This window comes from Typopeltis vanoorti, chromosome 15 (genome assembly GCF_054136105.1).
Source record: "Typopeltis vanoorti isolate ZY-2024b chromosome 15, IOZ_Tvanoo_1.0, whole genome shotgun sequence".
Classification (NCBI taxonomy): Eukaryota; Metazoa; Arthropoda; class Arachnida; order Uropygi; family Thelyphonidae; genus Typopeltis; species Typopeltis vanoorti.
The window spans coordinates 89546045-89567236 of record NC_143563.1 but is presented as its reverse complement, the minus strand read 5'-3'; the positions used below and the strand labels follow the sequence as shown (position 1 = coordinate 89567236).

At 33.8% G+C, this 21192-nt stretch overlaps 1 protein-coding gene across 1 annotated transcript in view; it reads right to left on the bottom strand.

The window, feature by feature from the left end:
- LOC150098964 (bromodomain adjacent to zinc finger domain protein 2B-like) overlaps positions 1-21192 on the bottom strand; it is a 632705-nt gene that overhangs the window by 377227 nt on the left and 234286 nt on the right. The window contains exon 12 of the mRNA XM_090405782.1: positions 7074-7189. Coding sequence (XP_090261908.1) covers positions 7074-7189 — 116 coding nt within the window. The remainder of the gene's footprint in view (positions 1-7073; positions 7190-21192) is intronic.

The following is a 21192-nucleotide window of genomic DNA, read 5'->3' as shown; positions in this document are numbered from 1 at the left end:
CTTTAGTTGCAAATTCTTTGGGATTATTACCACAACTAAAAAGAGTGATGAATGTTGTTGTTGTTGTTGTGCCAATGATCAATTTCATCCGATTTCAGGCGTTGAATCACAGACTTTTTGACACATTTTTAGAGGAACTAGGTAGTGAACATAAAGATTTAGTGACATTTCCATCTGTACAAAGGTTATCAGGAGAAAAAGCATTAAAACGTTTTTTTCAATGCTTAAAAGAAGTAATAGTTTTGACCACTAAAAATTATAACATAAATCATGCGGAACTACTCGGTAATCCTGAATGGATACAAAACTTTTGTTTTTTGCTTGATATGACAGAACATTTTAATAAGCTAAATTTGAAGTTGCAAGGGAAGGGAAACACAGCCTTACAATTACTAGAGGAAGTCCATACCTTTGAACAGAAACTAAGAGTGTTTTTCGAAGATGTTACTGAAGAAACATTTATATATTTTGAAAATCTAAAAAAATTATAATTGAATTTAAATCAGGAAAAAGTTGATTGCAAAATATTCGATGAAATGATTACTGTAATTTTAGATTCATTTACAAGCAGATTTCAGGATTTTAAAAAATATCAGGAGATGATGAAATTTATATTACAGCTGTTAAATTGCAATTTAAAATTAATGGAAATTGAAGCTTTTCACAGAATATCAATTGCAGAACTACAAATGGAGTTTCTGGAAATTCAGAATAAAAGCATCTGGGTACAAAAACTTCAGGAAATGGTAGCACAAATTGAAGAAAATGAGGAAACTATGGAAGAAACACCACAGGAAATTATATTTAAATGTTGGAATTCTTTCCCAACTAATTATTCAAATGCCAGGCGACTTGCTTTGGGGGTTTTCGACTCTTTTCGGTTCAACATACAATTGCGAACAATTTTTCTCTTCAATGAATTACATTAAAAATAAATATAGGAATAAATTGACTGATGAAAGTTTGAAAGCCGAATTACTATTAAAATGCACAACATACAATCCAGATTTAAGTAAATTGGCTGAGAAGATGCAAAATCAAAAGTCTCATTAGTGAATTTTAAATTAAAACAATCAAATATCTACTAAAATACATAATATTGTATTTTTGTTTGGACTAATTCTTTTTGAAATACAAATTCTGACTTGTTTTGCAATATTATACTTACTTAAACATATTTTGTGATTAAAAACTTAAACTTAATGTTGTTTTTTTTATTGAATATATAAAAAATTTATATGCAAACATAAAAGTGGTATTTGATATCTAGAAGTACTTAATTAAAAACAAATTTACCTAAGTTTGAACTAACTGCAACTCTGAGTCACCAGGAAAAATCGAATTGAAGTTGCGGCTCCCAAAATTTTGTTTCAATTAATTTTTTTGGTGAAATGGCTCTTTGGTTCAAAAAGGTTCCCAACCTCTGCATTAGGGTAATTTGGTGGTGCATATTTTCATCCCCAGGAAGTAGATCATGAAGTCTTCAGCAAAACCTCACCATGTATTTCATACAGGAGTTTATATTCATGTTTAGGCACTGCATGCTTTTCCTTTCCTGGATTGCTATTATCAGAATGCAGCATCTTATCGGTTATTATTTGGTAGCACATTACCCATTTTTGTCATCTTCATCTCAGTAACATCAATTCTTTTTCCATGGTATTTCAGTAATTCCTCTGTGAGCTCCACCTCTTCACCTGTGCTTTTTATGGTGAAGGTGCTATCTTCAATTCTGTTGAAATTGTCCCAGAACTGTTTCTTACTTTCTTGATGAAAACAATTTGAGCATTGTTTAACAGCAACCTCTCTAGATTGCATGACATTTGATCATTTTGTCTAATGATATATATGTGATTTAATCCAATGCAGAGTTTACTTGGTTGGCTAAGACCCAAACTACAATATCCTCATTCATTCACTATCTGGCTGTGTGTTCTAGTATCAGGTTCTATGCATTCCTTAAAAGCTATGTGGAAATCTCTTTTTCTCTTGGATGATATTAGACTTAACTGTCCTCCCCACATCACTGCTTTATTTTCCTTAAAGTCATAAGAACACAAGCAGCTATCCGTCAACATCCATTTACAGTCTAATTTCAAATGTACCAAACCAACTTCTTGTTACCCTCATTCATTTCATCTAGCTCTCTTCTTTGTAGCAGAGTTTAAAGTTGTTTTCACCCATAAGCTATCCACAAGAGCTCATCCATAAGCACTATGAGTAGCAGGATATCAATAAAAATTAAAGTGAATAACTTACATAAAATTAACCATTTATTCATCATCATTATTAATTTCCTGGTATGTACTGTCCAGGAGTTTTCACATTAATATATGACAGAACTACATGATTAAGTTTACATTATTATCTCCTATCAATGATTTTCTTCAAAATTAGTCTATTACTTGTCAGCACTCCAATATTATTGTTGTATCTAATTTCGAACTTCTAAACACCTCTAACTGAATCAATCCATCTAAACATTGGTCTTCCTCTTGGTCTCTTTTCTGCCATCTTGGCATCAAACACCTGTTCGTGTTTTGCTAACCTTTCCTCTCCCAATTCTGTTTAAGTGGACAAACCACCTTAGATTAGCTCTGTTCACACATTCAGGAATGCCAACAATGCCAAGTTCCTTTCTAATATCTTTATTTTTAATATGACTCTGCCATTGATGGCATTGTTTCACTCTCGTACTTTTTCTCAGAACCCTCATATATATGCTGCTGTGGTCTCTGGTCTTTGATCAACAGCTTTATTTCTAACCCAACTCTCAGAATCCTTAACTTAAAAAAGTAGTTTGAACACTGCCTTATATACCTAACTTTGTGTTTTCGCTAATCTCTCTCTTATTCCACATAAATTTATTCAACTCACTCCCCACCATACCAACTTTGCTTATTCTGTTGTCTATTTCCAAATTTAATTTGCCATCCTTCACTAAAAACTGTACCTAATAGCTGAATTATTTCACTTGTTCTATATGTGTTCTCCATGGAGAATACCTGAGATTTTCTATGTTCCTGCCTATTTTCATACTTTTGGTCTTTTTATTGCTGATTTTTGAAATCCATATTCATGCCTAACTTGTTATAGCTGTTATTCGATTAATTAGAGAATCCTGGAGACTTGCACTTGATGTGTTTACAAGTACAACGTCATCTGTATAAGGCAAAGAGCTTTATCTTTGATATTTCCAATTCTAGTCAGGTTTAATCCACAATCAACAGTTACACGAACTCCAGTGTTAAATATTTATCTTAATTTCAAGTGTTAAGATTTTATTTTCTTTACTTAATTCTAAGCTGGTAGCTACTCTGCAATCATCTAATTTATGTGGGCATCCCATTTTTTAAAGATGTAGTAGTAACACACAGTGGCATAGTTTCAACATGGCACCGCACAGAATGAATCATGAACGTTAACATATTATGGTTAACACTGTTAGTGACCTTACACAGTAACATAATAAATGAATTAAAACCAATGTTGTAAGCATTGGTTTTAATTAATTAACTAAACAACTCTACACATACTTCTAACTATGAGGGGGGGGGGGACAAAGCATACAACTAATTACTATACATAAATACATATGAAGTTATTTCTATGATCTAGTGAAAATGTGTACAGAAGTAGGTAGAATAATGAAAAGTTTTCTCATCAGACAAAAGCGAAAGTAAACAAGGGTGAAAACTCAAAGCCATTTAGTGAGCCAGGGGAAGTGCTTTCAGTAATATATACAATGGACACATTCTGGAATAATGCCCAAAACCACATGTAAATTACATTTCATCCATATAAATTATCTTAAATGTTTATTAGATTACAAGGAGTAATTAACAAGGAACTTTTGTTATGTGAGAAAGCAAGCAGTCAGACAGCTTTTTTGGTCCATGAATTTCATAAGATTAAGCATTTTTGAAAATTATGGAGACAACTACCATGTTTGAATAAAAACTTTAGTTTAATATAACTAAAATCTACATTCGACGTTTCGACCTTTATGTCAAGGTCATCTTCTGGAGCATACAACTATACACAGAAAACAAGCTACACTACAATCAAACTGGTTTGTTAAAGATACTGACCAACTGCCACAACAATTGTTGGCCTGACCTCTGGTGAAAGAAAATAATTAAATAAATAAATAAATAAATAAAAAATTATACATCAACGCTAGAATCCCATTATTAGTGTTATCTGTTGGTTGTAGAAATAAATTGGTCGCAACAATAAGTATCTATCTATATACGTATATTAACATCATGATTATACTTGTACATTCCAGCCAGTTGGTATGGAATGGTTTCTAATACTGGCTGAAGATTGGCTAGAGTCCTGACTTATGCTGGATCTTATATATTAGGTAGGCTGAATGTGTGCCATCCAGATCCTTGGAATTTTCATGCCATCTTTGTTGTTGATATTTGGGTGGTTTATTAGGATTTCGCAGGCTTCCTTAAATTTCCTTTCATACCAGGTTTTTGTGTGGCGTACAGAGCAGGTGCTTTTGGTCTAAGGTGTTGAGCACGTGGTCTCAGAGGCCTGCTTAACCATAATGGTTATATTTAATGTGTTCTTTCTTGTATAGGGATTGTCCGTCCTGTTTCACCAATGTACGGTAAGTTACAGGTGCAGCGGATGCAAGAGATTCCAGAATGTTCTAATGGGAGGAGAGGATCCTTAGAGGAGTTGAATATGGTTTTAAGTTTAGTGGGTGGTTTAAAGGTGGCATTGAGGTTATAATGTTGTAGGATTCTGTTGATTTTTTCTGATAACCATTTAATGGCTATGGTTTTACTGTAATCTAGATTCGTTTTTGTTGTTATTTTATGGAGTATTTTATTAATAGTATTTTCGTTATAGCCATTATTTATGAATGTGTCGCTGATGATTTTTAGTTCTTGTTTCAGGGTGTTAATGATTCCATATTTTTGTGATGGGTAGTGGTATGAATTAGCATGTATGTATTGGCCAGTGTGCATCGTTTTTCGGTAGACCGTGAAGGATAGACTGCCTGAAGGAAGACATGTGACTAGTGTGTCTAGGAACGGGAGAGAATTTTGATTTTGATGGTAAATTATATGCGTTCGTGTTGTTTGTTCAGGTGGCTAAGGAATGTGTTTAGCGTTTGTCACCGGTGCAGCCAGATTGCGAACACATCATAAACGTATCTAAGTCAGACTGTCGGTCTTAGCGTAGTGGAATCAAGAGCCCTTTGCTCAAAGGTTTCCATGTAGAAGTTAGTGATTGGGGGAGAAAGTGGTAAGCCCATGGCTGTACCTTCTTTCTGTAGGTAAAATTTGTTTTGCCACACGAAGTAACCGGACTGTAGTACGTGGACAAAGAGGGCAGTAATGTCGGGCAGAAATTTGTTCTGTAGTAGGAGAATTGTGTCATTGATGGGGACAGTGAAAAGGGCAGAAACGTCAAAGCTGACTAATAAGTCGTCTTTGTCGAGTGTTATGTTTTTTATTTTGTTTATAAAGTGTTGTGTGTTTTTTTATGTAGAAGGGGGAATGACCTACCAACTCCTTGAGTGTTGCCGCTAATTTCTTGGCTAAGTGGTAATTGGGACTGTCTATTCCTTCCACAATTGGTCGAAGGGGCACATTTTGTTTGGGTATTTTCAGGACCCATATATTCTGGGGGAGGCGGGCATAGTGGGAGCTTGAGTTTTTTTAACTGTGTCTGGTGGCCAAGAAGTGACGGACTTGAGTAGTTTCTCTGTTTTATCCTTTTTGTTGGGTTATAATTTACCAGCTTATATGTGTTGTTATCGGCTACTAGTTGATTCATTTAAAGTACGTATGTTGACCTATCAATGCCGACAGTGGAAATGCCTTTAACCGATTTCGTTATTATTATGTTTTGTTTGGCTTTTAATGACTTAATTGCTTCTAGTTCTGTTTTTGTGAGATCATTCTATATGGTTTTCTTAGTGTTTAGGACATTACTAGTTTCTAGTCGTATTTTATCTGCTATATTGTTAGGTAGGGACCTGATGCCTTTTTCTATGTGGTACATAAAATCCAATTTCTTTACGTTTTTAGGTGCTATTGCGTAGTTAAGTCCTTTATTCAGTAGCGTAAGTTCGCCATTATTCAAGGTGAGGCTTGATAGGTTGATCACATGGTTCTTGCTTGCCAGTGGTTGGTCGCTCCTTGTCTCCCTTGTTTGTTGTTCATTGTTGGTGTTTATCGGGGAGGAGGTCTTCTGATTGGATAGATTCCTATGATTGGCCGCTATATTTTGCCGTTGTTTCAAACTGTGGAATTTGGTCTTGAGTTTTTCTTTATTCTTTTCCAGGGTATATTTGGCCGAAGTGTCAGTAATTCTTTCAAGTACTTGTAGAATGTCAGGATTAATATAGTTCGATAGTTCGGATTGCAATTTTAAAAGAGATTTTATGTTGTAGCTAGGTTTTGGCAGGCTGTTTGAATCTGTTCTCTGAGCATTGCTTTTTCTGTGCGGTCATAAATACGGAGTGCCTTAGCGGACATAAATTTCTTTTTTAGCCTGATGCAGATAGGAATAAGGTTACTGTCTCTGCATCTCTTTAAAAAGGCCAGCCGATTGATCAAGAGGGAAATGCGAATCTTTAACTTACCATAGTGATTGCAGCACTTGTGGGTATCATTTCCATGGATGATCTAAATCCTTTCTTTTAAGCTTACATGGTGATCCGAATGCATTTTTGAAAATTATGGAGACAACTACTGTGTTTGAATAAAAACTTTAGTTTAATATAACTAAAATATTTAATAAAATACTTGACATAAAGGTCGAAATGTTGAATGTAGATTTTAGTTATATTAAACAAAAATTTTTATTCAAACATGGTAGTTGTCTCCATAATTTTCAAAAATGCATTCGGATCACCGTGTAAGCTTAAAAGAAAGGATTCATAAGATTATCACTAAAATTATCAAGTAATGGTTTTTCACCAAAAAAAAGATATATATATATATATATATATATATTTTTTTTTTTTTGTCAAAGGAGAAAATATATAAATATAACAAAATCATTACAAATAAGGTAAAAAAAAAAAAAAAAAAAAAACTTACTTCAAGCATTTGCTGTGTTCTCATTTCTCTTTCAATTCTAAGTTGTTCTAAACGTTCAAACCGCTCCTGCTGTTTTACAAGACGCTGGTGCTCCTTTTGCCGTCTAGCTTCTTCAGCTAAGAAAGAAAGCATACCGTGACTAAAGCAAACTAAAAAACAATTAAGGTCTATTAAACTTTGTAACCAATTGTGTTCAACCCTGTTGTTTAAGAGTTAAAAAATGAAATCAATCATATGAAAAACAATTGTTTTGTGCTCATTTTATACAAATTCACCCCTGTTGTTTAAAAGTTAAAAAAATGAAATTAATCATATTAAAAACAATTAATTTGTGCTCATTTTATACAAAATGCAATTTTCTTAATAGATTATTACTGTTTGTAATTCCGTTTAGCATTCATATTAAACAACTGTTTAAATATAAAAATTATAAAAAAAAATGAAGAAATTTCATCAAAAATGTAACAGCTACAAGAAAATCATCAATGAATCAAAAACTGATTTCCAAAGGGCCAAACTTGCATTGTATCCAAACAGCAGTCATGGTCACTTTTCAAAGTATTAACTGTTGCCTAACACTGTGCCCACTGCTACTATACACAAATACATCTACTGTGTTGTCACCTTTGCAGGTGACAACACAGTAGGGGAAAAAATTGGCATCATACTTTCCTCAAATGCCTGTATAGATGATGTTGGTAAATGCACCCCCCCACCCCCAACCATTCTAAACAGCAATACTCAATGCCTCCACTGATCTTTCACCAGAAAGTGATCAGAAAATATCCTTATTTATTTATTCGTATAGCATGAATATCAAAACATGCAGTACAATACACTTTAATAACATATAAAATTAAAAGTCAAAAGTCATTTTAAAAACTAATAAAATTAAAAGGTTACATCCATATTGGTCAGATAGTTCATGGCTTCGGGTGTAGCACTTAAAAAGTCCAATTTGTCTCCTGAATATGCTCTGAGATAACACTGAGTCACAATATGGTTCACAGTTTGTCTCTGAGCTCCACAATCACAATGCGGGGATGGTCGTTTACCCCATTTAAAAAGCATGTCCGCACATACACCATGACCAGTTCGTATTCTATTAAGCTGAGTCCAGGATTTTCGTGGGAGGTGTGAGCAAGCATCAAAACTTTCTTGTAATTCATTGAGAGAAAATTTTGTGATGTCATATGTATGGCTCTCCCACTGTTCTTGCCACTTTTGCTTCAAGTCAAAGTTAGAATGTAGTAGTAGTAGTTGGGCTAATTGTAGTAGTGGATGTTTTGATCTCAATCGTCGTACACTTAAGTCTGGGAGATCTAAATGTATTGGTAAGAAAATATCCTGTTCAAATTTGATACCAAATACCCTATTCCTGAGGGTATTCTTCCAATTGTCTTGCAGATCTGCACTCCAGAAGCGGCTCCTATTCTATGCTGCCTCTTTATGCACTCTCACTTACTGGCATTCCCCCTATCCTACACCCTGGAAATTAGCCCACGTCCAACATATTCCCAAGAAAGGTGATAAATTCTTATCGTCAAACTACAACCAAATCTGTCACACCTCAATCCTCTCCAAAGAAATTAAGAGAACCATAAATACTCAACTCCTATGATACCTTGAAGGTAATCAAATAATAAATTACTGTCAGCATAGATTCTTCCAATGCTGTTCAACATGTGATCTGCTCACCCACTACTCGATAAGTACAATGGATAAGTTTGGCAAATCCCAAGCAGTTGCACTTGATATTTACAAGGCTTTTCACTGGATCTGGAACAAGGGATTATTAAGTAAGCTCCCATCATTTAGTCCGTCCTGTGATCTCTACAACTGGAGTTGCCAGTTTTCTCACTGTACAAACATTGCTTGTGATAGTAGATGGTTCCCTATCTTCTAACTATGAAACAAATGCTGGGATGCAAGATTCTGTCATCTCACCAACCCTTTTTTCTTCTATAGACATCAGTGACTTGCTCCCACTAACCATCAATCCAATAGACAGTCTCACTGATGATGGTACAACTACATTTCTCCCTTCTCACTTGACAAACATTGCACCACACAAACCCTAAATTCTGATCTGTAAACCATTCTTCAATGGGGCTTGGAAAACCTTGTCAACTTCGATACCTGCAAAACATAGTTCTGCCTTATTTCCCACAAAAAAGAACCATATACTACCACTCTTACCTTTAACAACACCAAATCTCTAGGCAAGACGAGATACCTTGACATCAAGGATCTCTTGACATAAACACATTACAACCCTTTCCTCCTTGGCATTCAAAATATTAGGATTCCTTTTTTGCTCAAGACATTATTTTACTTCTGAACAGCTATTAATCCTATACAAATCCCAAATCCACCCCTCTATTGAGTACTGCTCACATTTGGAGCTGTGTCCCACAAGAGCTCCCTAAAAATACCCAACACAATACAGAATAGAGCCAATCAGATTGATTGGCTCTATTCTGTATTGACCAACCCCTTGACAGTCCAACTCCACACCCACAGAACAAGTTTCTCTTCCACCTCCTTCATTCCTGTTGCTGGGTTCTGGAGCAGCTTACCTGCCCATGTGTTTTTCCAGGAATACAAGTACAAAGGTAAATCTAATGGTAACAAGTTATCCCATACCCAAATCTCTTCCCACACACAGTGTTAATTACTACAGATTGTCCTACCAACCCTTCATGTATGGGTCCAAGATAAATGTAAGCAATAATAAAGATATTTTGAACCAAAAATAATGTAGGAATTTTAATTAACTAATCATTCTCTTCTCAGATCTATGCATCTCTTAACATGTTTAGTTACAGTCTTTTAATAAAATCTGATATTCAACACTAAGAAAAAAAAAAAAAAAGGATAAGTTCAAGAAAATGTTCCTATAATACTACTGCAAATATACAGTAAATGTGTGTTGCAGTAGTTATAGGAGCATTTTCTTAACTTCTAAAATATGCCACTTCCTTACCAGCAGATATAAACCAACAAACTAAATTGTTATAATTCCAGAATCCCTGCCCCCATATTTATGGACTGCCAAAAATCCATAAAGAGGATGTATCACTACACCCAATTGTAGATGGATCAACTCACCCACCTACAAACTAGCCAACATACAATAAAATGGCAATACCTCATCACATATAAAAAACTCAGCCCATTTTAAGTCCTGTAAAAAACAACACTGACCTAATGATCACTTTCGATGTCTCCTTATTTGCAAATATCCCACTTAAGGACACCCTAGCTCTTATGTATGCAGAATTTCCTCCTGATATCTTAGCCTTGTTTCAGTTTACCATGAACTTGGGGAATTTTGTTTGGCAAGGAAAATTATATAAACTGCCATAGGCTACCCACACCCCACCCTCAGCTATCTTTTTCATGGAAACATTTGAAAAGAATGGCCTTAATTCCACCCCCCCCCCATCCCTTAACCCACTATGTGGACAATGTGTTTGCGATGTGGCTACATGGCCTGGAAACCTTACACGCTTTCTTATTGCATTTGAACAGCTAACATCCAAGTATCCAATTCACAACAGAAATAGAAAGTTCAACAATCTGTGCCCTTCTTAGACATCATTGTTACAGCACCAACCAAATGAATCTCTTACCTTCATACAGAAAACACATGGACATACAGGTAAATACCTCCATTAACAGTCACCCCCCCCCCAACAATACGGAACTATAAAAACTTTAGTTATTGGAAGTTTTTCGACCTGGTTATCCTATAAATTAAAGATTCCAAGATATTATATTCTTGGTTTTAATCCTTTATCCAAGTGTATGCAAACAAAGTTTGTGTCTGAAGTATTTTCAGACAGGGCAACTCGTATATAAAAGCTAATGACTTCCCATCACTTGCCTTAGTATCCCATAATGCAAAGCACATCCTTACGGACATGTATAATGCTATGCAGTATGGTATGGTAGTCCCCCTCCCATACTGCATAGCATGGGAGTATGGTAGTCCCCCTCCCATACTCCCATGCTATGCAGTATGGGAGGGGGACTACCCACACCGGTATTGACCTTTATTGAGGTCTCATCAGTGGGAGCCAGACCCAGAGGTGATACCAAGGTTGAAGTGATGCAGAAGTCATATTCCATGTAGAAGTAGCCAAAAGGTGTAACACCTTATTATTAATGTAGCATTATACATGTCCGTAAGGATATGTGCTTTGCCTTATGGGATACTAAGGCAAGTAATGTGAAGTCATTAGCCTCTATATATGAGTTGCCCTGTCCTGAAAATACTTCAGACGTAAACTCTGTTTGCTTAAACTTGGATAAAGGACTAAAACTAAGAATATAATTTCTTGGAATCTTTAATTTATAAAAACTTTAGTCCACTAGCCAAAGTTAAATTGCTCTGATAATACTGCACTCACCACAGGATTCACCCATATAAAAAACACTTTTTTGGCTATTGACTACCCCCCCCCCCCCCCACACACACACACCAGACAGAAAGAATTCTATCACCACATATCCCCCCCCCCTCAACAAATACAGATCTGGTCTCTTTCGATGAAAGGCGAGTTAACCAGTATCATACAGAGGCATGGTTTTTTTTTTCCCACTTGGAAACTTAGGTTTCATCCCCCAGAACAGGCAAACCGACCCTGTGAACACACATGGGTTAGAGTCATGAATATATCTCAGCCATATGCTGGTCCCAAGCCAGATAAAATTGGAAGAATTGGGGAAAAAAAAATTTTTTTTTTTAATGGCGAACTCCCTGAATCTCTCTCGGTAAAAATTCTCACCAAGAACACTTTGTGGGCAATGCCTACAAAAAGTCACCTAGCGTTGGAAATGACTGAAAGGGAAAAACAACCACCATAGGAAGTAATAATTAAAATAAAATTAAAATATAATAACTATATTTTAATTTCATAATAAAGGTACGTAATATTATTATTATTATATATAATAAAGGTCTTCATAATGCTATTATGAAGAGCTCCATAATAGAATTGACTGGAAAAGAGCCTGTTGTTTACATCACCCCCAAACACGGTATGAACGTAAATTTAAGCACGCCTGTGAAATTCTTATCAACCACCCTAACCTTAACAATAATGATGGTCTAAAAATCCCAAGAATATGGAGGCACATTATTCTACCCACTTAACCTTTCTCCCTAAGAGTTAATTATAAATAGGACCATAGATAATCCAGGATCTTAAATCTAATATAACAATTGTCATGTTAAATTAGGACATCATTTTTACTGTAACAAAATCTATATGAAAGCATGTTTCTCTGATGTTATCTTAAATAGAATATGGCGTTGATGGAGTTAATTTATTTTATTTCATTTAATTATTGTAATTTTATTTTATTTCATTTAATTATTGTAATTTTATTTTATTTCATTTAATTATTGTAATTTTATTTTATTTTCACTAGAGGTCAGGCCAGTAGAATAACCATTGATCAAAGCATTGTCTCTTCAGCATACTGTGTGAAATGTAATTTAGCTTGTCTATGTGTGTGTGTGTGTGTGTGTGTATATATATATATATATATATATATATATGAGTTTGTGTATACTCCAGATGATGACCTTAACATGAAGGTTGAACGTCAGAAAATTAGAATAATTATTTATAACACGGCTGAAGAGCTTCATAATTTGCATAAAATGAAATTAAAATAATTAGTTATTATCTACTATACATTGCCAATTTCCTGAAACAACATATGTTTAAACACCAGGATGTAAGCCTATCAGACATTTCCTGTTTGAATGAAAATTAATAGTATTCAGTCCTCCAAACTTGCCTTCTTCCAAGAATTAAGCTCAGCTAATTCAACCCTCAAGTCTTTAATAACAAAAATATCAGTAATTTTTTTTTTTGATGATAAAACAGTTTCGGAATGAGTATTTGACTCCAGATGGTCTTAGGTTAATATTAATAATAAATGTTGACACCAGAATGCAGTATTATAAGATAAATTTCCTATCTGTCTTTCTTTCTTCTTTCACAAATGATGCTAATATCTGTATCCTTACAAGAAAATTTTGATGAGGGGAGAGACCATTTATGCTGCCAATCTGATTCTTTTCAGAGCAGATAATATCATCGACTCATATGAGGATAAGCTAATCATGTCATTAATTTGAAATGCAATTAGTAGGCTTATGAGGAAGTGGGAAATCAAAGCTGGAAAACATTCATTGATGTCTGAAATAATTGAGAAAATGTTTTAATTAAACATATAAAACTGGCAGATCACGCAGAAGATGAAGTTTGCCGAAAAATATTTCACTTACTGACATAAAGGCATTTAAGGTTCTGTGATTTCACTGGTGGGGGAGAGGGAAGAATAAGCCTATATACTTCAAATTTTGTTTTATTCTCATACAACTGTTTCTATTTAGGACAGAGTTCTAAAGGCATCAAAACTAATTCTTGCACAATCTTTCTAAAAGTATTGCTTTTTGTAGAGAACTTAAATCCTCTTCCATCAAGGATTCTAATGTGCAGCTTCTTCTCAAAGTAGATGTACTCAAATTCTTTGCTTCATCATGTTGCTGCAGATTTCCTCATCCATCAAAATATGAGCGGCCATAAGAAAAGGGGTGGGATAAATGTCCATTGCTGGATTACCAAATAGGCACCGGCCTATGGGCCCCACACCATTTAGGGGACCTGCGACAACCAATCAAAATAATATTGATTTGATCTTGAAAGAAAATTGCAATCAAGCTTTCTTAAATTGTTTTCAAAAGATAAAAAATAAATATTGCTTAATAACAATGTGTTTATTTGTTTAATGACATTAATTGTTAATGATTGTTTTGTGTAATAAAATTGGTTTATTAAAATTGTTGGTTGGTAAAATTAAAAACGTATTAGGAGATAATTTGCAAGGGGGGAGGAGCAAGATTTTAACTGCCTATGGGGCCTCCACAGGGTTTAATCTGACACTGTAAATGGCTGTGTTTAATAAGTTTTAAAACCTAGTTTGTTCATGATGAAGTTAAAAACAAAGCGAGTTTTAGAATAGGGTGAAAAGCATAGTACTGATATATGTCCTGTAGGATCTTTTTCAAGCAATTCTACCCATAATAAGCTGGAAACCTCTAACTTATTTAGTATTAAGTGTGGGGGTTAGAGGTACATAATTTGGAATTTGGAAACCCTGATTAAAATAATGTTCTTTCAAAACCATGTCTGGAAGAAACATAGTTCTTTAAGCCATTTCAGGCCTCTCATAGGCAGAAGAACAGTAGTCTAGCAAAAGATTTACATATTCAATTTACATAAAACATCGTAAGAGCATTGTAAATTAGTGACAGCAAGTGACAAAGGGTCATCACCCCCAATAGTAAGCCTAGGGCCTGTTCAAGTATCCTAGTCCTTACATTTTGCTTACATACTGTAACAATTTTTGTCTATATTGATAGATATGCTGTATTATAGATATCACATATTTAGTTCATTCATTATATATATTTTTCATTCAATCCAGTAACATATATCCTGTAGTTCTTTGCTTAAATTTCATTTCAACTGATATAATCCACTGTTCATCTAATTTTGTGACTGTCCAAAACTTCACTTCCATAGAGAAGTAATGTCTTGCTAATGTCTTATATGCTTGAATTCTGCTATGTCTATATACTTTTGATGGATTAAAAACTTGATTAATTATCTAAGTACTCTACTCTTCTTTAATTTTGAATTTCATTACTGTTATTTTCTTCTTTGTAAGTGAGATATAACCAAGATAGTTAAAACAGTTTTCCTGCTCAAGAGTTGTACTCCCCATACATATTTTACTTTGAATTGGATTCCTTTCCTTGATATAAAATACAACATGGAAATTAACCTTATTATTAATATTTCCATATTAAATATTTCTGCAATAAGGCTTAAATGACATACAAGAATATTGCAATTTATCTCCATTACTGGCCAGAAGTGATGAAGCTCAACTGTAACATCTGCATATAACAGTGTTTCTAAAAGTGATTTCTGTTCACATAGATCGAGGCTTTCCCATAGTATATAAATGCTACAAGTGCTGCTTTATTGAATTCTTTGTGCTTTTCAATTAGTAATTCCAAAGCAAACTGTCAATCTGTGTAGGATATGCCCTTGCAAAATACACTTCTTTCTCACCTACCTTATCACTATAATTACTTTCTAGTTTTTTTTTTTTTTTCACATATTTTTGCAACCACTATTAACCACTTATTCCAGGACAATTTTCATAGTCTTTTCTGCTGTCTTTTATATATATATATATATATATATATATATATAAAAATTGGAGACTATAGCCATCTCCAGGTTTCTGGAGAGTGTTTCCCATCCCATATTCTATTCAGGAAATCTGCAAGTTTTAAGTTTCCATCAGCACATTTGAAAAGTTCCACATTAATAATATCTTCTCCAGGTGATTTATAGCTTTTGAAGTTATTCAATACATCATTCAATTTCTGTATAGAAATATATTCTACCAGATTATTATTGGATTGTGGTACAGGTAACTCTGTATTAACGCAGATGTTAGGTTCCACAGAAATGGCGTGTTATGCGAGACTCAGATCACATAGAAAAAAGTATGGTTAGGTTCCCAAATCGTTTTTTTTTAAAGATTATATAAACAATGACATATCCAACAAAAATATATTTTTATTTAATTCAGGTAATTCATCTAAATTAAGAAAACATATAAACCATGAAACAAATACATAGTATAAAATTATATAGAATTATAAATGTTTAATTATCAAGAAGTCAGTAATAAAACCTTGCTTACCACTATGCTGCAATTTTTTTATTAAGTTCATAATAAGAGCTAAACAAATATCCAATTGTCTCGTGAATTTTCCCAAGCGCTCCATTGAGAGATCATTATCCATAAAATAACTTCCTTGCCAAGTCCAATCCTTCGGCTAATTTCTTTAAACTGAATTCTTTAACGAATTCATCGCAATCAGAATCTTTGGCAGAACTTCCCCTGCCATTTGGTTCGCCGTCATCAATTAATTGTACCAGTTCCTCCTCATTTAAATCTATTTCCCCATCACTTAATTCACTAATTTCGTTTTCAACCATATTGCAAAAGCGCTCTAAGTAGCCGTTACTATAAAAATACATTTTTTACATAAAAAAAAAAAAAAACCATTACACATTGTATGCAACTCACCAGTAAATAAAGTGCTTGGCTTGCGATTAACACACGATTTTTAATGCGTTTTCCTGGCAGAAAACGAAGATAATTTTCAATAATAAATACTTTATATGGTACAAATTTGATTGTTTTTTTTTCTTTCTTTTTGGGGCTAAGCTTTCAAATTTAATATACCACAAATGTTTAAACATTCTTCAACAAATGATTCACTAATTTGTATATCTTAATATTTGAACTTTTTTTTTTTTTTAAAAACACTTTATACTTTGAAAAAAGTGGTATTTTTTCAAAATAAAAAAAGTTAAAATATTAACTCTTTGTGGTGATAAAGAAGCAAACTTTTCTTTATTTTCTGATTCCATTATTTTCATCAATCGTGGAAGAAACTGAATTGAAACTATTTCTAACTCAAAACTTCTACAAACCCTTGTATCAAGAACAAATTTTGCTAATTTGCTGTCGGCTATTATACAGTATATTATTGATCTGTGTGCTCTTGGCATTGAAGTGTACTTATGACAATCTTTATGTGGGAAGAACATGTTTTAAACTTTAAAATTATTATAAACTACATAATCAATTAGGCTTCATGTATATTGATAACTGAATTAATTTTACTATTGCCAATTCTAGCATTTAAGTCTCCCATCACAACTAGAAAGTCAGACTTATTTATTTCTTGCAGGAGGAAGAGATACAGCCTCCTTTTTTTTTTTTCCATTGCTTTCCACAGGTACTTCTACTTCAATGACAGTCAGATATCCTTGTAATTTAGCCTTGATTTCTATTATTCTTTCATTCCAATAAATATAATTAACTTTCCTTCACAGGTTTCTCTGTATACTATCAATTGTTTGATGTTTTCTTCTCATTACTGCTTACACCATTATAAAATTGTATATAATAATTAGTTTTCAGCCTCTCAACTCTTTCTTGCCTTCAAATATTACTGCAGTTCATTTCTGTGGACAATGTTTCCATTTCATGTTCTTATTTGTTACAGTATTTTTATACTTGTCTTTGACCACTAAAGTCATTTACTTTCTTTCCTTTTGGGACTTGAAAGCAATTTAAATGTTCTAATAATTAGGGAGTAATATCAGTGATGCGACTACAACCATACAACATCATTTGAATATCTAGAATATGTTATACGGGCATATAATATATGCCAGTATAATACAGAATGTACCACAAGAAGGTTAGGCTAGCAGCTGTGTAGGAGAGGCTATTTGTAATGCATCTCTATCCTATACATCCCACTTAACAGTTTATCTGTTAAATTAATCTACTCACTATTCTCATGTGGGGAATATCATCTAGTGAATTTCAATACAATCAAATAAAAGTCCTGTCTTATTACCCAAAGGAAAGATTTTACTTTAATCCTCCTTAATTTTCATATCGATCCAATTTCCAGCAGAGATTAATTTTCTGTTCTTGGGCAAACTATGGCATCTAGCTATAACTGGCAAAAACATACATCCATAATCCCCTGAGTCTCTAAAAACCTGATATTCTTTTTTTTTTTTTTTTTGGTCAAAATATCACTTCTGTACTGTTTGATTCATAACATTTTATAAATCCAAATCCGACTGAACTTAGAAAGAATAACAAATACCCAGGCTTTTAACATGTTTTTCATTTATACTAGATGTATTTCCATATGGCTAACAGCATCTTCAGGAGGTTGCTTAATATAAGTAAAAAACTGACAAAAAAATGTTTTTCAACAGCTGTCAATATCTATAAATTAAAAAGAGTGGTATGATATAATAGTTAATGAGTATCATTAAGCATGTTGTGTGCAGTCTCTATGTTGTTGTATAAACTCTGTATGTGATTGTTGGCATAAGAGAGGTCTTCAATGTTAAATACTGTAATTAATGATTTCCAAATCATGAAAAATCATTTCTTACATTCCACTTTCTTGAAAAGGGAAGAAAAAGCAGACCCATAGCACACATCCTTAAAGAACATCACACAGTAAATTGTATCCTCCATGTTCTCCCCTATTTACAAGAGAATTACTTCAAGTTGTTCAAGAAGTTCTCTAAGGTGATTTGCTCAAAGGCACACTAAATAGAAACCAAGCAACTTTTTGAAGATGCTGTTAACCATATGAACAGCAAACCATGTTGAGGAAATGTAGCTAGTATAAGTAAAAAAACATATACAAGTTAAAACCTGGTTAAATATTAATCAAGCAAATCTACTCACAGTGAATTGCATACAAATAAACAATATTCTTGCATACAAATGCAAGAATATTGTTCTTGCATTTGGAGTGGTGCACCCTAAACCTCCCTAAAAGTTTGACTGTACAAAAGAAGTTAATTCACATAACATGAACCTGACTCACAGACTCCCTCCAATCACTTTCTCCTAGGCACTCTTGTTTCTGCATTATGCTTTTTATAGGTACTTTCATGGGAATTGTTCTATCAAATTGACCACCATTTCTGCACTTTTTCATAATCATCAAGGAAGACGAGCAGCAACTGGTCAACATCTGCACACAATTTAACATGAAACACATTGATTGAACATCATTTTCCTCATTCCACTTACCTCTGTTATCTGAAACAGCCTTTCCCATACTGTTTACTCTTTGGCTGTGAAAATTATTTATATGCTTTCATGGCTGCACCATTTCTGTTACTTTGCTTCTCAGTGATACTGTTGTGGAATGTGTCAATTAATGTATAAACTTTCTTCTTTTTTTAACTAAATAGTTTCTTATCTCTTATGTCTAGTTATTTAATATTTCATTATTCTAAACAATTGGAAATTAAGTTTTCAACTTTCAAATGAATCAGATTAAAATGTCTTCCAAGCATTTTATAATCAATGTGTGTGTGTGTGTGTGTGTGTGTGTGTGTGTGTGTGTGTGTGTGTGTGTGTGTGTGTGTGTGTGTGTGTGTGTGTTCCATATAAAAAATATTAAAACTATATAATTACCTTTTTATAAACACACGTGTATTCAAATTTTGAATTATATGCCAAGTTCAAGAGTTTTAAAATGGCTGCAGTTAAAAAAAATTCACATATTCAACCAATAATTCAAATATTTCCAAAAGAGCCATTAGCATGTTATGGGCAGACACAAAATCGCTTGTTTGTCTACCTATTTCTGTATACAAGTTCTTACCAACTTCTCTAAAATCTTCATAACCACTTTAGATATATGATTGGTAAACAGACTCATCAGTCTTTGCACCACCCTCGAGCAGTGGGATTATCATACATTCTTTCCATTCCTGTGCAAATTACATAAACAAGTCAAGAGCCCAGCCAGTTCAGGTAAAACATTCATTTAGTATATGTGCTGTAATCCCATCTGTTGCTATTGCAAAATTATTATGTAGGTTATGCAACAACTCTAGAACCTTGTCGTGCACCTCTATTCCTTGATCCAATGCAGTGGCAGTACTGTAAATCATGTTACATATAACGGGTTGATAAACCTTGGTCAAGTGGGAACTTATTATTTGAACTACCTCATCTGCTTTTGATACTGCATCTGCAGTTATTCTTATGCATTCATTCTTTCTTTTGATTGAAGCATAACAATATAAATTGTTTTCAGTTGCCTTTAGCCTGTGCAGCCAATTTCTTTTGATACTCCAACTTACTTTCCGTACAATATTTGTAACTTTTCTGGTTTCAACTTTATATATTCCATAACTCTGCTCACTCTTTTTCTTACGACATTCCTTCCACATCATGTTCTTCTTATGACCTCTTGTTTAATGCGATTCACATCAATTTCACTCCCATTCGAATTATTCTTCAAACTCTAAGGACACTCAGATAGTAATAATTTGCAAAAAAAATGTGCACAGGTATTTTAATTTCAACAATATAAGAATATATGTATATATTACCGATTCTTCTTACTGTTGTTCACAAAAACATTACTTCTGTCATTAATTTTAAATATGAGGCATTACGCTTAGGATTAATGGCTTTGCTAGTCTGCTATCAACAGCTAAACTACTAATACTGCTACATTCTCCTTACAGTCAAAACTCTGTAAAGATGATTAGGTCAACTGAAAAATCTTTACAACCCCCCCCCCCCCCATAATGAACAGAACCCATAATTATTTAAAGAAATTTGTTAACAGATTTCTTCTTTCTTCTTCTTATCCACTTGGCCCCTCCCCAAGACAACTGTGATATAGGTCATGTGACCTCTCATTTGTAAAAATAAAAAACCCTCATCATATCTGTCGCCACAATATCTCCAAATGAAAGATTATACTCTGGTAAAATGATCACACAAATTAACTATTCCTTCTGACACTTTTCTACTGTATTATTGGTATTAATATTCAGATATCCCAAATATTAAAAATAAAAAATGGATTTAAAGAATTTGTTATGAAAATGTTTGTTTCTCTTTTCATGTCACAAATATGTTTTAAGACTTTTTTTTAATTTAATTTTAAATCATCCGCGTGGTTAGCCTAGTGGCTATGCGCTTCACAACCATATGCCTGGGGAAGGAGTGTCCTAGGTTCGATTCCCATCGGTGACGTGAGGAGCTGAAGGATCTTCCTCAGCCATAGCCAAGTTAGCCAGTCTTGGGCGTGGACAGCAGGGTTTTTTCCCCAGTTTATTCTGGGGTTTTTCATCCCGCAAAGCAGGCAAACTGGCCTTGAGAACTCAACACTATAGGCTATAGGATACACCGGGGCATAAGGCTGAGCACCTTATCCTGTAAACAGAGTGAGGTCCGATGATCAATGGACCCTCGACACCGCAAGGTAAAAGAGGGTACAAGGAAGATGAGATGAGATCATTGATGACTGAATCTTTATTAGATATCAGAGCTTAATTCCAATTCTGCATGAGTTGTCAATTTTATAATGCTGGCACTATTGATATTTCTAGATATATGTTTAAAAAGTTCATTATGTTGTCTCTTACGAGAA